This window comes from Musca autumnalis, unplaced genomic scaffold (genome assembly GCF_047663935.1).
Source record: "Musca autumnalis isolate F117 unplaced genomic scaffold, ASM4766393v1 scaffold_3, whole genome shotgun sequence".
In the NCBI taxonomy this organism is placed as follows: Eukaryota; Metazoa; Arthropoda; class Insecta; order Diptera; family Muscidae; genus Musca; species Musca autumnalis.
The window spans coordinates 21,250,416-21,265,395 of NW_027411866.1; the positions used below are offsets into that span (position 1 = coordinate 21,250,416).

The window sequence follows — 14,980 nt, forward strand, 5'->3', positions numbered from 1 at the left end:
ATTGTCAAGCCCTTTTAAGACATGGAAACCTCAGGTTGCGATGCCGCCCACAATATCGGAGTTTTACAGCAGCAAGTAAATCGGAACAATCAACATTCCATTTCCAAACAAAAACAAGAACAGCCACAATAACATCGAAAGAAAACAAGGCAAACAACACAACTAAAAATCTCTAAACAAACCTCAGGGGTTTCTAATGAGGTTATGGTATTCGCTGGTTGTATGGACTGGAGGGCTGTTTGTAAAGACAAATAATTACTCGATAATGTTCAGAGTTCAGGGAATTTATGTCTTATGTCTCCGTGATGATGTCGCCAATGATGATGATGGCAGTGTTTACGATGGTGTTAGGAGATAACTATCGAAAGTTTTGTGAAAAGAAATGTTGCCAACTATGCTGGCATATGGTTGAAAATAAGAACATAAAGTTTTATTTAATTTAATTTTTCAACGACAATTAGAACAAAAGAACTATTCAGGAGGGATAATTTAAAAAAGAAAACGTCCCTCAGAAAATATTTTAAACAAGTAAGAACGACGTTAAGTTCGGCCGGGCCGAATTTGTTATACCCTCCACCACGAGTTGTATTGAAGTAAAATGGAACAATTAGTTTCCTTTCGTTTATGAAGAAGACAAATACCAATATCTCTGTAAGATAATGTGGCTAAAACGTAAAAAAGACCATAAATCAAGAGGTATGTTTCTATAAGGGATATAAGAAAACGTGGACGTAGGTCCACTAATAATTCTTTTCTGGAATATTTTATTACCCCATGGAAGACTAAATATCAAATTTCAGTCATTTCGGTGGGATATTCACGTCACAAAGAATTACGAAAATCGGTAGGTACCGTTCTATGGAGACTATATTAAGGCGTGGACCTATACCAACAAATTTTGGGTGTAACGTTTTATATCCTCAACGAAGACTAATTACCAAATTTCAACCATTTTGATAGGATAATGAAGCTAAAACCTTCAAAATACCGAATATTGGGAGGGACCGTTCTATGGGGGCTATATGAAGGCGTGGACCGATATATCCCATTTTCAATACCAAACATCCTGCAAGTAATAAAAATTTCTGTACCAAATATTGACTCTCTATCTTTAAAATTACGAGCTGTATCTTGATTTCAACAGACTGATGGACGGACGGACATGGTTAAATCGATATAGAATTTTATGCTGATCAATAATATATATACTTTTAAGTCCCAGACGAATATTTCGTTGTGTTACAAACGGAATGGCATATGGTGGAGGGTATACAAATTCCAGGGCCATAGAGGACCATATTCTTTAAAAAAATATTTTACAAAATCCTCGTGTAAGAGTCATAGGGGTCATTGAGGTTCATATTAAAAAGTCCACGTTCAGGCGACGTTTAACCTATAATTATTTAGAAATAAATAAATTTCTTGACCAAAATATAGCTGCGATCTCTGCAGTACTTATAGTTACACTATACACAATTAAAACTGTGGGCTTCCAGTATATATTAAGCTGTAACTATGTGGTCTGACAACGGTCAAGGTCAAGAGATCCTCTTCTAAATATAAATTACGGGGGTGAAGCATATCAATTTTACCAATTTTCACACAAAAGTTTTGGTCCATTTCACTCGCTAAGTATTATCTTATCATCCTGTTGAATTGCAAGCTTCTTCATTGTCGTATGCCCAAACCTTACTTAAAATTTCTTGTCGATCAGATCAACATTGCGACCTACAGAGCCGATACAAACTGGATAAAAATGTAATACACCACCAAAAACTAAACGTTTCTATTCTGATGGCAACCCGACCACCATTCAAAATTTCGTGACGATTGGTCCATAATTTCGTCTTGGAGTTTGATTATTATTTTTAATGGACGGACAGACGAACACATATCTCAAAATCGCTTTATCTCGTCGAGATATGAATTTTGGTATACCATATGGGGGGCCTACGACGAATATATCGCGGTGTTGCATAAAGCAAACTTATAATATAATACCAATATGTAAAGTGTGGTGTAGGTTAAAAACATTATTTTTTCAGTATCAGGGCTATAGGAAAATTTTTTATACAAAAACTTGGTTTAAAATGTATTAAAAAAGTGAAAAGATATTTGGTATGTTCCAGTACTGCAAGAATCTACTATTTTTATACCCTCAGCCTTTAGGCTAAGGAGGGTATATACACTTTGATACGATGAAAATGTGCCTCATCGAAATAATGGTTTTAGACCCCAAGTATGTTTGGACGAAATGTGTTTCGGACAATTTGGAGTCGATCTAGCCATGTCCGTCCGTCTGTCTGTCTGTCTGTCCCGCTGGTTGGAGCGCACGATAACTCTCGAACGGATGAGCCGATTCGATTCAAATTTTGGCTTTCGTGATATTTAGCCCAAACTTAGTTTAAGTTCGAAGATGAGCTACATCGGTCCATTCCTTCCGGTACCTCCCCCACAAAAGTTCGAAAATGTTCGGAAAGTTTGTGCGCACGATAACTCTTGAAGGGAGTGACCGATTTGGTCCATACTTTGTGTAGTGTAAACTTTCTACCAGAGTAATATGAGGTTCCAATATGGTCTCAATAGGTCCACTCTTTCGGGTACCTCCCACACAAAATTTCGGAAAAATTCAGTTTAGGTCCATCTCTCGAATCGCTTTGATTTTTGTTTTAGCAACTTGTATTCACTGCCCTCCATACGACGGTACAAGTTTCATCAGTGGCAAGTCCATACTTCCTGAGAAAATAGCAAGAAAGTTGCAAAAAACCCCTACGACACCGTGAAAGGTGGTTGGAGCGCACGATAACTCTCGAACGGATCTGCCGATTCGGTCCAAAATATGGTCTTAGTTTGAAGATAAGCCATATCGGTCCACTCCTTCAGGTACCTCCCCCACAAAAGTTCAAAAATGTTCGGAAAACTTGATCGTACGGTAACTCTTGAATGGAGTGGCCGAATTGGTCCATACTTTACACATCCTAATATACCTACCAGATATAGATCAGGTTCAAATATGGACTATATTTGTCTACTATATCCGGTACCTCCCACACAAAATTTCGGATAAGTTCACTTTAAGACCTGATATCGAATCACTTTGATTTTTGTTGAAGCAACTTGCATTCGCTGCCTCATTTAAGATGGTAAAATTTTTTTTAGGGGCAAGTCCATACTTCTTGAGCAAACAGCCCGAAGAGTGTAAAAACCCCATTTGGCACCATATGTTGTGGCTGGAGATCCACTTCCATAACGGTCAATGTCGATCCATTACTTTTAGTATCTCCTCCGCAAAACTTTTGATCTTTAATCCTAATCAACATTTTTGTCGGTTCAAACGTCCACAATTTTTAAACCCCCCAAATACATACGTATTTTTGGAGTATTGTTTCACTATACACAGGCTGAGGGTATATCTCTGTCGGCAAAGCCGACTGATACTTTTTTACTTGTTTAATATTTTTTTCGATAACATAAAGAAAAAAATTTTATCGTAGTAAAAAATAGTAGCTTCTTGCAGGTTCTGGAACAGAGCAATAGAATCCATGTTTTAGGGACGTAGGAAAATAAATATTCTTTATAAAATACACTGTGCAACAATGGAGGTGAAAGTCTGGGGCACGAAAAATTCCTCTTGGGGAAGAAAGGCCCTGGCGAGTGTATTAAGAACCCGAAGAACAGATCCGCCGTGAGTCGAACTTCCGCGTGATGAAGTTTTTGCTAGAGGTCCTGTAAGCTATCAGAAATTAGCGTTATATGGTTGTTCACTGTTGCTTTAGCTTATTATACCCTCCACCATAGTATGGAGGGTATATTAAGTTTGTTTTTCCGTTTGTAACGCATTGAAATACTCATTTGCGACCCTATAAAGTATATATATTCTTGATCAGGGTAAAATTCTGAGTCGATATGTGCATGTCCGTCCGTCCGTCCGTCTGAGGTAATCACTCTAACATCCACAAAAATGGGAAAATGCGTCTTTTGCTTGCATGCAGGTCAAGTTCGATGATGGGCTATATCGGTCCACGTTTTGGTATAGCCCCCATATAACGGTACCCCCGATTTACGGTATTCTGAAGTTTTTAGCTACATTTTCAGACCGATTTAGCTATAATTTGACGTTTATGGTTCTTAAGTGTCAATAAACTTATATAACAAAAGTTGTGGACATAGGTCCACGTTTTGGTATAGCCCCCATATAACGGTACCACCCGATTTACGGTATTTTAACGTTTTTAGCTACATTTTCTGACCGATTTAGCTATAATTTGACATTTAGGGTTCTTAAGTGCCAATAAACTTAAAACCATATAACGGTAGCCCCGATTTAGGGGTATTTTGACGTTTTTAGCTACATTTTCTGACCGATTTAGCTATAATTTGACATTTATGGTTCTTAAGTGTCAATAAACTTATATAACAAAAGTGTAGGTCCTCGTTTTGGTATAGCCCCCATATAACGGTACCCCCCGATTTACGGTATTTTAACGATTTTAGCTACATTTTCTGACCGATTTAGCTATAATTTGACATTTAGGGTTCTTAAGTGCCAATAAACTTATATTAAAAAACTTGTGGACATAGGTCCACGTTTTGGTTCAGCCCCCATATAACGGTACCCCCGATTTAGGGGTATTTTGACGTTTTTATCTACATTTTCTGACCGATTTAGCTATATTTTGACATTTAGGGTTCTTAAGTGTCAATAAACTTATATAACAAAACTTGTGGACATAGGTCCACGTTTTGGTATAGCCCCCATATAACGGTACCCCCGATTTACGGTATTGTGAGGTTTTTAGCTACATTTTCAGACCGATTTAGCTATCATTTGACATTTAGGGTCCTTAAGTGTCAATAAACTTACATAACAAAAGTTGTTAACATAGGTCCACGTTTTGGTTCAGCCCCCATATAACGGTACCCCCGATTTAGGGGCATTTTGACGTTTTTAGCTACATTTTCAGACCGATTTAGCTATCATTTGACATTTAGGTTCCTTAAGTGTCAATAAACTTACATAACAAAAGTTGTTAACATAGGTCCACGTTTTGGTTCAGCCCCCATATAACGGTACCCCCGATTTAGGGGCATTTTGACGTTTTTAGCTACATTTTCAGACGGATTTAGCTATAAATTGACATTTAGGGTTCTTAAATGTCAATAAACTTATATAACTAGTGGATATAGGTCCATGTTTTGGAATAGCCCCCATATAACGTTACCGCTCGATTTCAGGTATTTTGACGTTTTAAGTCACATTTATAGACCGAATTAGCTATAATTTGATATTTAGGGTTCTTAGTGACCAAAAAACTTATATTCGAAAAAATTATGAACATAGGACCATGTTTTGGTATAACCCCATATAAGGGTACCACCCGATTTTCGGTATTTTGAGAATTTTACCTACAAGTTTTAACCGAATTATCTGTAATTTGAACATTTGACATTTGAAATTCTTAGTGGTCACCACACCTATTCACCACAAATTGTCAAGAAAGGTCGATGTATTGATAAAGTCCCCATATAACGGTACCTCCCGATTTTCAGTAATTGGATGATTTTAGCTACAATATTAAACCGAACTAGCAGTAATTTGACATTTGAAGTTCTTAGTGGTGACAACACCACTCCATCAAAAATTGTCAACATAGGTCCATTTTCGGATGTAGCTCCCATATAACGGAACCTCCGAATTTTCAGAAATTTGGCAAATTTAACTAAAATTTTTAACCGAACTTACTGTAATTTGACATTTGAAAGTTGTAGTGGTCACCACACATCAGCATCAACAATTTTCAACATAGCCCCAATATAACGATACTTCCCGATTTTCGGTACTTTGAGGATTTTACTTAAAATGTTTAACCGAACGTAGGTCCATGTTTTGGTATAGCCCAAAAACAAACCTACCGATTTTCCGTACCCTAGCTTTATTTTTTGGACGAACTTTCTGTAATTTGAAAATTGTTCATTTCTTTATATATAAAACTCAATTGTCGTTTGTTGGTAATTGAATCAGTTGAAAACGGCTAGAGCGATTTGGATAATTTTTTGTGGAAATGTTAGTTATAGTCCAATTTAGGTTTTTATGCAAAGAAAAATTGGCCACGCCCACTTTTCCGCCCACTTTTATAAATATGTTATATCTACGGAACTACTCAATAGATTTTCCTGAAATTTGCAGGGAACGTAAAGTGATGGCCCCCGGTTGAAATAGGCTACATATTTGGTTGAATTTCGGATCGGGCGGGGTACCTCCCCTATGCCCTATTTTTGTAAAAATACAATATTTGCAACAATTACAAATGTATCGCTTTGAAAATTACTTTCCGAGTCAATGGCGATTGTGTCTCCGACCTTACGTGCTTATTTGGGGCATTAAGACTGGACAACGCCCACTTTCTTAAATATGTTATATCTACGAAACTACTGAATCGATTTTCCTTAAACTTTCAGCGAATGTACAGGGTTGGTCCCTGGTAAAAATAGGCTACATATTTTTTGACTTTCGGATTGGGCGGGTACTTCCCCTATGCCCTATTTTTGTAAAAATGCAATATTTGCGACAAATACGAATGTATCGGTTTCGGAATTTATTTGCGAGTCAATGGCGATTGTGTCTCCAACCTTACGTACTTATTTTGGGACTTAAGATCCGACCACGCTCACTTTCTAATTAGGTTATATCTACAAAACTACTGAAAGGATTTTCAAGGAAATCGCGATTTGTCTAAACTTTTAAATGTTTTAATAGTATACAAAATCTGTTTAACATACAGAAAAAATTGTGCCCGTGCACTTTTATTGTACTGTTGGGTAATTTCATTTTCGAGTTAAAAAAAAATTATTGTTTTGAATTTTGACAGTTTTCAAAACTGTTAATTTTTGTTTGCACTTATTATCAATGAATACAAACAAATGATACGATCCAGTACCAATCACACAAAGTCATAAACTGTTCAACTATCAAATTGTGGATTAACTTAATCGTGCGACGAAAAATAAAATAAGATTAATTGTAAATGGAATACAATTGTGAATTTCAAAAAAAGATAAGTAATTTTTTTAAACGGTGTTAATTTTTTTGTAATTAGAATTCCATTGTAAGTACATTGCAATTGTTTCGTGAATTGAAATAAGTTACATGGTTTTATATCAACAAAATATATAGATTAACCTGTGGGTTTTGAAGTTATTAGCGGTTGCAAGGTAAGAACAAAGTGAATAAATTCACTCGCGTTGTAATGCCGCCAATAAGAAGGAGCAATTTAGGTCGCAGAACTCGCAATGCTTCAAATCAACAATATTTTCGATCTACTCAAACTGCGGAGCAATTGCAAGAGCGAAATGAAATTGAACGAAATCGGTTATCACAAATACGTTCAGTACGTAGACGTGAAGGACGCGAAGGTGTCAACGAAGCAGATATGCATCGAATGAACCACGATGAACCAAATGTTCGTGCAAGAAGACAAACAAATGTTGCGTTCAATACTCATCGAGCTGCATTCCATTACAATAGGACGATTGATTACAGTGCTGTCCAATTAGTTGCTATTGGTTCGATGAGCGTTGTATGTCCACACTGTAACGCATTGAAATATAGGAATGAATCTCCTGGTATGTGTTGCGCAAGTGGCAAGGTAAAATTGGCACCGTTGATGCCACCACCAGAACCATTGCGCTCATTGCTTTCTGGAACAGGAGCACAGTCCAAACATTTCCTGACACAAATCCAAAAGTACAACAATTGTTTCCAAATGACTTCATTTGGCGCAACAAATGTTGTTCAGGATAATTTTATGCCTACTTTCAAGGTAATTTCAATACAATCACAGCATTTCGTTTTGTTAATGTAAATTAAAAACTACAGATTCAAGGCCAAATATATCATCGAGCAGGTTCACTTTTGCCAGTTCCGGGTGCTGACCATAAATTTCTGCAGATTTACTTCATGGGCAATGCACCACAAGAAGTAGATCAGCGTTGTGCATATAACAGTTCAGTACAGAGACCAATAGTTGAGCAACTGCAACATTTTTTTCATCAACATAATCAATTAATTGCATTGTTCAAAACCGCAATAGACCGCATGCCCTCTGACAATCACAAAATAGTTATTAGAGCCGATAAGACTCCTGCGGGAGAACACTCAAGGCGTTTCAATGCACCAACAATTGACGATGTTGCTATTGTCATAGTTGGTGAAAATTTCGAATCCCGTGATATTGTTCTAAATCGACGAAATAGTCAGCTACAGCGTGTGCACGAAACCCACCGATCATATGATGCGTTACAATATCCCATCATATTTTGGCAAGGTGAAGACGGTTATGATTTCTCGATCAAAATGATAAATCCGCTTACAGGTGAATAGCAAATCTAAAATTTCTCTAATATAAAATTCATTCATTTTGGCACTACATTTAATTTACAGGCGCTGAAACCAACAAAAAAGTAAGTTCAATGAACTATTATTCATATAGACTAATGATTCGTCAGAATGAAGACAATCACATATTGAAATGTCGTCGTCTTTTCCACCAATATGCTGTCGATATGTATGTAAAAATTGAGACAGAACGACTTAAATTCATCCGATTGAACCAGAAAAAACTCCGTTCCGAAGAGTATATTCATCTTCGAGATGCCATAAATGCGGACGGAAACGCCCAGAATGTCGGCCGAATGACAATTCTTCCGGCAACGTACATCGGAAGTCCGCGACACATGCATGAATATGCCCAAGACGCCATGTCGTACGTTCGACAATACGGCACAGCAGATTTATTCATAACATTCACTTGCAATCCCCAGTGGATAGAGATTCGGCAAGAGTTATTCCCTGGCCAATCACCCTCCGACCGCCATGACATCACTGCAAGGGTCTTCAAACAAAAATTAAAATCACTGATGGATTTCATTGTGAAGCATCGCGTGTTCGGTGAGACGCGCTGTTGGATGTATTCAGTGGAGTGGCAAAAACGCGGATTGCCACATGCACATATTCTGATTTGGTTAATTGAGAAGATAAGACCAAATGAAATCGATGATGTAATATCAGCTGAAATTCCTGATGAATCAGAAGATCCAGACTTACATGAGGTTGTTACTAAGAACATGATCCATGGCCCCTGTGGATCGTTAAATATCAATTCTCCCTGCATGGTCGACGGAAAATGTTCGAAGCGTTTTCCTCGACCATTAGTAGCTGAAACAATAACCGGAAATGACGGTTACCCATTGTACCGCCGTCGTTCAACTTCGGACAATGGAAGATCTACAATGGTGAAAGTGAATCAGCAGGACATTGAAATTGATAACAGTTGGATTGTTCCGTATTCTCCACTACTCTCCAAAACATTCAAAGCACACATCAACGTCGAATCTTGCCATTCTGTTAAATCCATCAAATACATATGCAAATATGTGACCAAAGGCAGTGACATGGCAGTGATTGGAGTAAATGCGGAGAATTCCAACGATGAACTCACTCAATTTCAAATGGGCCGTTATGTTAGCAGTAACGAAGTACTTTGGCGCATCTATTCATTTGCCATTCACGAAAGACATCCACCTGTTGTTCATTTAGCCGTGCATTTGGAAAATGGTCAAAGAGTGTACTTTACTGAGGATAACGTATTACAACGAGTTGATCGACCGCCTTCTACAACATTGACCAGCTTTTTTGAACTGTGTCAGAATGATGCATTTGCGCGAAGGCTTCTATATTCCGAAATTCCAAGGTATTATACTTGGAGTAAATCAGCAAAGAAATTTCAACGGCGAAAGCAAGGAAATTCAGTTGCAGGTTACCCCAATTTATTTTCCACCGATTCATTAGGTCGAATTTATACAGTCCATCCAAAAAACGATGAGTGCTTCTATTTACGTTTGCTGTTAGTCAACGTACGTGGCCCAACATCATTTCAAGATTTGCGTACTATAAATGGTGAACTGTGTGACACATATAGAGAAGCGTGTCAGCGTTTGCGATTGCTGGAAAATGACTCTCATTGGATATACACTCTCGAAGATGCAGTGCTTTCGTCAAATCCTCATCAAATACGAACACTATTTTCCATAATTATCTCAACATGGTTCCCATCCAAACCAACTGATTTGTGGAACAATTACAAAGATGCTATGTGTGATGATATTTTGCATCAGATTCGTATAACAACATCAAATCCAAATTTACAACTGAGCGATGAAATTTACAACGAGGCTTTGATATTAATTGAGGACATGTGCTTGATGATGTCCAACAAGCCATTATCTGACTTAGGCATGGCAGCTCCCAATCGCCCGATGCACCACGCATTCAATCAAGAGTTGCGACGCGAAAAGCAATATGATTGCGATGCCTTAAGGGAATTAGTTCGAACGAGCGTTCCCCTGTTAAATCGACAACAAAAATATGCGTATCAAACCATTATGCAGGCTGTGAACAATGGCACTGGAGGATTTTTTTTTCTGGATGCTCCCGGTGGAACTGGAAAAACTTTTTTGCTTGCGTTGATTTTAGCAACGATACGCTCAGAGAATGATATCGCACTTGCACTAGCTTCATCAGGAATTGCAGCTACGTTGTTGGAAGGCGGTCGAACTGCCCATTCAGCACTCAAGTTGCCATTGAATATGCAAATCAATGAAAATCCAACATGCAACATTTCCAAGAACAGCGCGATGGCCAAAGTTTTGCAACAAAGCAAATTGATCGTTTGGGATGAGTGTACAATGGCGCATAAAAAGTCTCTAGAGGCATTACACAAAACGATGCAAGATTTACGAAACAATCAAAACCTGTTTGGTGGTGCAATGATTCTGTTGGCAGGTGATTTTCGTCAAACATTGCCAGTGATTCCACGCTCAACTCCAGCCGATGAGCTTAATGCATGCTTGAAGTCGTCCGTCTTATGGAAACACGTCAAGAAACTCAAATTGACTGTGAACATGCGTGTCGAGCTGCTGAACGATCAAAATGGAGAAGTATTTTCAAAAATTTTGCTGGACATTGGCGATGGCAAAATCTCGGTTGATATTTCGACCGGTTGTATCCAATTTCCAGTCGGCTTCTGCCAGTTCACTGAATCAAAATCCGAACTCATCCGAAAGATTTTTCCAAACATTGCACACAATTATAAAAATCATGATTGGTTAAGCGAACGTGCTATATTGGCTGCGAAAAATATTGATGTCGACGAATTGAATTTTGAGATTCAATCTGAAATAGATTCTGAATCTATGACGTACAAATCGTTGGATTCAGTTACTTCCCAAGACGATGTCGTCAACTATCCAACTGAGTTTTTAAACTCGCTAGAGTTACCCGGATTACCGCCTCACAACCTCCAACTGAAAGTCGGGTCGGTAATCATAATGTTACGAAACATAAACCAACCACGTCTTTGTAATGGCACCAGGCTTGCGGTTAAAAAACTGATGAATAACGTAATCGAAGCAACAATACTTAAAGGAAAGTACAAAGGTGAAGACGTATTGATACCACGGATCCCAATGATTCCGACGGACATGCCATTCGATTTTAAACGCTTGCAGTTTCCGGTAAGGCTTGCATTTGCAATGACAATTAACAAGTCTCAAGGGCAGTCATTGAGAGTTTGCGGCATTAACCTTGAAAATCCATGTTTTTCGCATGGTCAATTGTATGTCGCCTGTTCCCGCGTGGGAACACCATCAGCATTATATGTTTTCGCGCCAGATAACAAAACAAAAAATGTCGTGTATCATAGAGCATTGCAATGAACGAAATTATGTTATTACAGCTAAACAATCGAAAAACTATTTATTTTTACAATTATTGGTGATTGTACCATGCCCCAAACCTATATAACAAATTATCACTACAAACGTTGTTTTTTCACATTTGCAATAGCTTCCTACAAAATAAAGAGCAGAACAGAACAACGTCTGTCGGGTCAGCTAGTAAGTTAATATTTTCGTATAGCCCACATACCTCCGAACTAGCTGTTTATGACATTTGAAGTTCCCACGTTATGTACCGATTTTCGGTATTTTGAGGATTCTAGCTACAATTTTTAACCCAATTAGGAGTTATTTGACATTAAAGGCTCCCATCAAAAACTGTCAACATAGGTCTATGTTTTATTGTAACAACTATATAACGGTACCTCCCAATTTCTAGCCCACCAAAAATTGTCAACATACATAGTTAGATATAGGCACCATAAAAAAAGACATTTTAACGAACCCACTTAAAGTTGAGGACAGGAATGGAAACTAATTATTCCATTTTAGTTCAGAATATTTTATGGTAGAGGGTATGAAAAGTTCGGCCCGGCCGAACTTAACGCTTTTTTACTTGTTTTTGAGATAACATGTCTTCAGTCAAATCGAATGAGGATAATTTTCGTGGAGCACTACGACCTTCTAACTCGCTTCTTTCAATGTCCTTTTCGTCCTTTATTTTCAGAGCCGCTATAAAAGTCCCACTAGATCACCAAGGGCTTTCATCTCCAAAAGGAATTATCTCTGCCCCAAAATTTGTGTTCACAGTGATATTTTTCAAAAATCCAAGTTTGAGGAACCTGGCAAAAATATTCATTAAAAAATCTACTCTGTGGCCGTATTTAGTAGATTTAGACTGATTTCTGTTAATTTAAGAATTTGAATTGTAACGTAAACTTCACTAAGTATTTAGTTTATTTCAAATCAAAGTTACTACAACAATTACTCTATACGAATTCCAATCACTACTCTTGATGTTTGCTATGATCTTGTTGTACGCTTTCAGTTTTCTCTTATTTATTTTTACAACAACAACTGTATGAAGTTCATTGCAATTATGAAATTATCGCTTAGTCCTAATTTACACTGTTTACTTAGCTATTGTTGTTTTACTCTTTCTATTCACGTTGACTATTCGATTATGCTTCTGCATCGTAACCCCTTCTCCTCTCCCTTATTTACTAAACCAGCCGCATTGGTTGTAAACACTCACCGGTCTATTTGTATGGACGTACATGTGTGTATTTGGGTGCCACCGTGGTGCAATGGTAAGCACGCCCGCCTTGCACGCAGAAGGTCGGTGGTTCGATTCCCCGGCCAGGCAACATCAAACATTTTTCAACGGTGGCAAAATACCCCTCAGTAATGTTGGCGACATTTCCTGAGTATTTCAGCCTTGAAAAACTTCTCCACAAGTGGTGTCTTAAGACACGCCGTTCGGACTCGGCGATAAACAGTAGGTCCCATATCATTGAGCTAAATATGAATCGGGGTGCACTCATTGATATGAGAGAAGCCTTTCTTGACCCGTATGGGATGTTGTGGAACAATTATTATTATTATATTACATGTGTGTATTTGTCAATTGGTTAGCAGTTCGTCTGAACACTGTAGAGGCTCCCAAATCAAGGAGACTAGAACAGTCTATGTAGCAACGGGTACATATAAATAGGGGAAATGTGATTTTGGGAGTTAGTTGTGAAGATTTAAACCGTAAGTATAAGTAAAGAAGTAACCTGAATACAGTAAGGCATTGTCCTTACTGGAGAAAAGCTGTGTGCTAGTAGAGAAATAAATTTGTGTGTGAATAACGTCAATAAAGCATTGTAAAATCGTAATCCAAAACGAACCCTGTTTTATTTGGTACAAATCATATCGGGGAATAAAACAACGTCTACACGGGATTAAAATCAAACCCTAATTCCGTAACAATATTCTGTGAAAAACCCCAGTATTAAGCTTAAAATTTTTTTATTTCGCACTAAACATTTGCGTAAATTTTAAAGAAGCAAATATTTTCTTTTTTTTACTTTTAATTTATTTGTATGTATGTTTGTCCTTACTATCAATTCTGTACTTTTTATCTTTTTGTTTCAATAAAATCATACAAACATTTGTTTGAAAATTAAATATCTGTTATAACATTTGGAATGCAACTAGAGCAATAACAGCTTCCCTCCCTTCCACCCCCTTGGTAGTACATCCTTGCACATTGAACCACAATTGCTTACATTATCAAAACCAAAAAGGCCGAATACCGAAAGGCACACCAAACCTCAATGGGAATATCAAAGTTCAAAGGTTCGCAAAGCATAGCAGAAACAGAAACATATACATTCATAGTAGAACTAAACAAACAAACGAACACAAAATGAATTTGTCTGCAGTATGAATTATACATACATACATATATAAATGTATATAATACATATATGCGATGCATATATGGTAAACGCTTATAACAAATTCATTTTGTATTGTGTTTCTAAGAATGGGTCGAGTAGCAAAGAATACTTTAAAATGTTAACTGCAAATATATTTCTTTGAAATTTGAAACAGAATACATTTGAGTATTAAAAAATCTTCCTAGCCCAATCTGCTTAACCAAACCTCAAGAAATATTTACACCAAAAGACACAAGGTGTCAGAATGTATGATATGAGTCTGAAGGTCTGCTCTGATTAAAATTTATCCGTAAAAGGAGAATAGTTTTAGGCAATATGAGAAAGACAAACTTCTTGTCAGAAAAAAATTTTCAGTCGTATTAGCTGGCTGACACACTGGCAGTTTTGATCAGAAGAATCATTTTCCAATTAGCTAAAAAAATATACTGACTACGTTCTTCGTTCGCTTTTATTGTACGTAACAACACACAGCGTTTTAGTCAGCTATCTATGTGAGCACTTCCGCCGTCTTTTCTGTCACTAACTGACTTCAATGGCATCCTTACATTATTTAATGTAAATGTTTAAATATTTTTAAAATCAAAGTTAAATGAAATATTTATTTAAATTGCTATATCATATTGTTGATATGTTGAAAGCTTTGAAGGAAGGTTTTAATATTTTTTTATTGGATAACATAAAATGAGGAAATTTTATGATCAGGCAAGGACAAAGAACATAGAATAGAAAACCCTTGTAGAGGGCTTCCATAGAATGGGCTTCTATAGCATAGAATACCTTCGTAAAGGGCTTCTAAGGAA

The 14,980-nt window shown here is 37.3% G+C and overlaps 1 protein-coding gene across 1 annotated transcript; it reads left to right on the plus strand.

Moving 5' to 3' along the window:
- The first annotated feature begins 8,916 nt into the window (after positions 1–8,916).
- On the plus strand, positions 8,917–14,091 carry LOC141397170 (uncharacterized). The gene is made up of 2 exons (XM_073973126.1): positions 8,917–11,372; positions 13,974–14,091. Exons 1-2 carry the CDS (start codon positions 8,917–8,919, stop codon positions 14,089–14,091), a joined length of 2,574 nt encoding a protein of 857 aa, XP_073829227.1.
- The last annotated feature ends 889 nt before the right edge of the window (positions 14,092–14,980 follow it).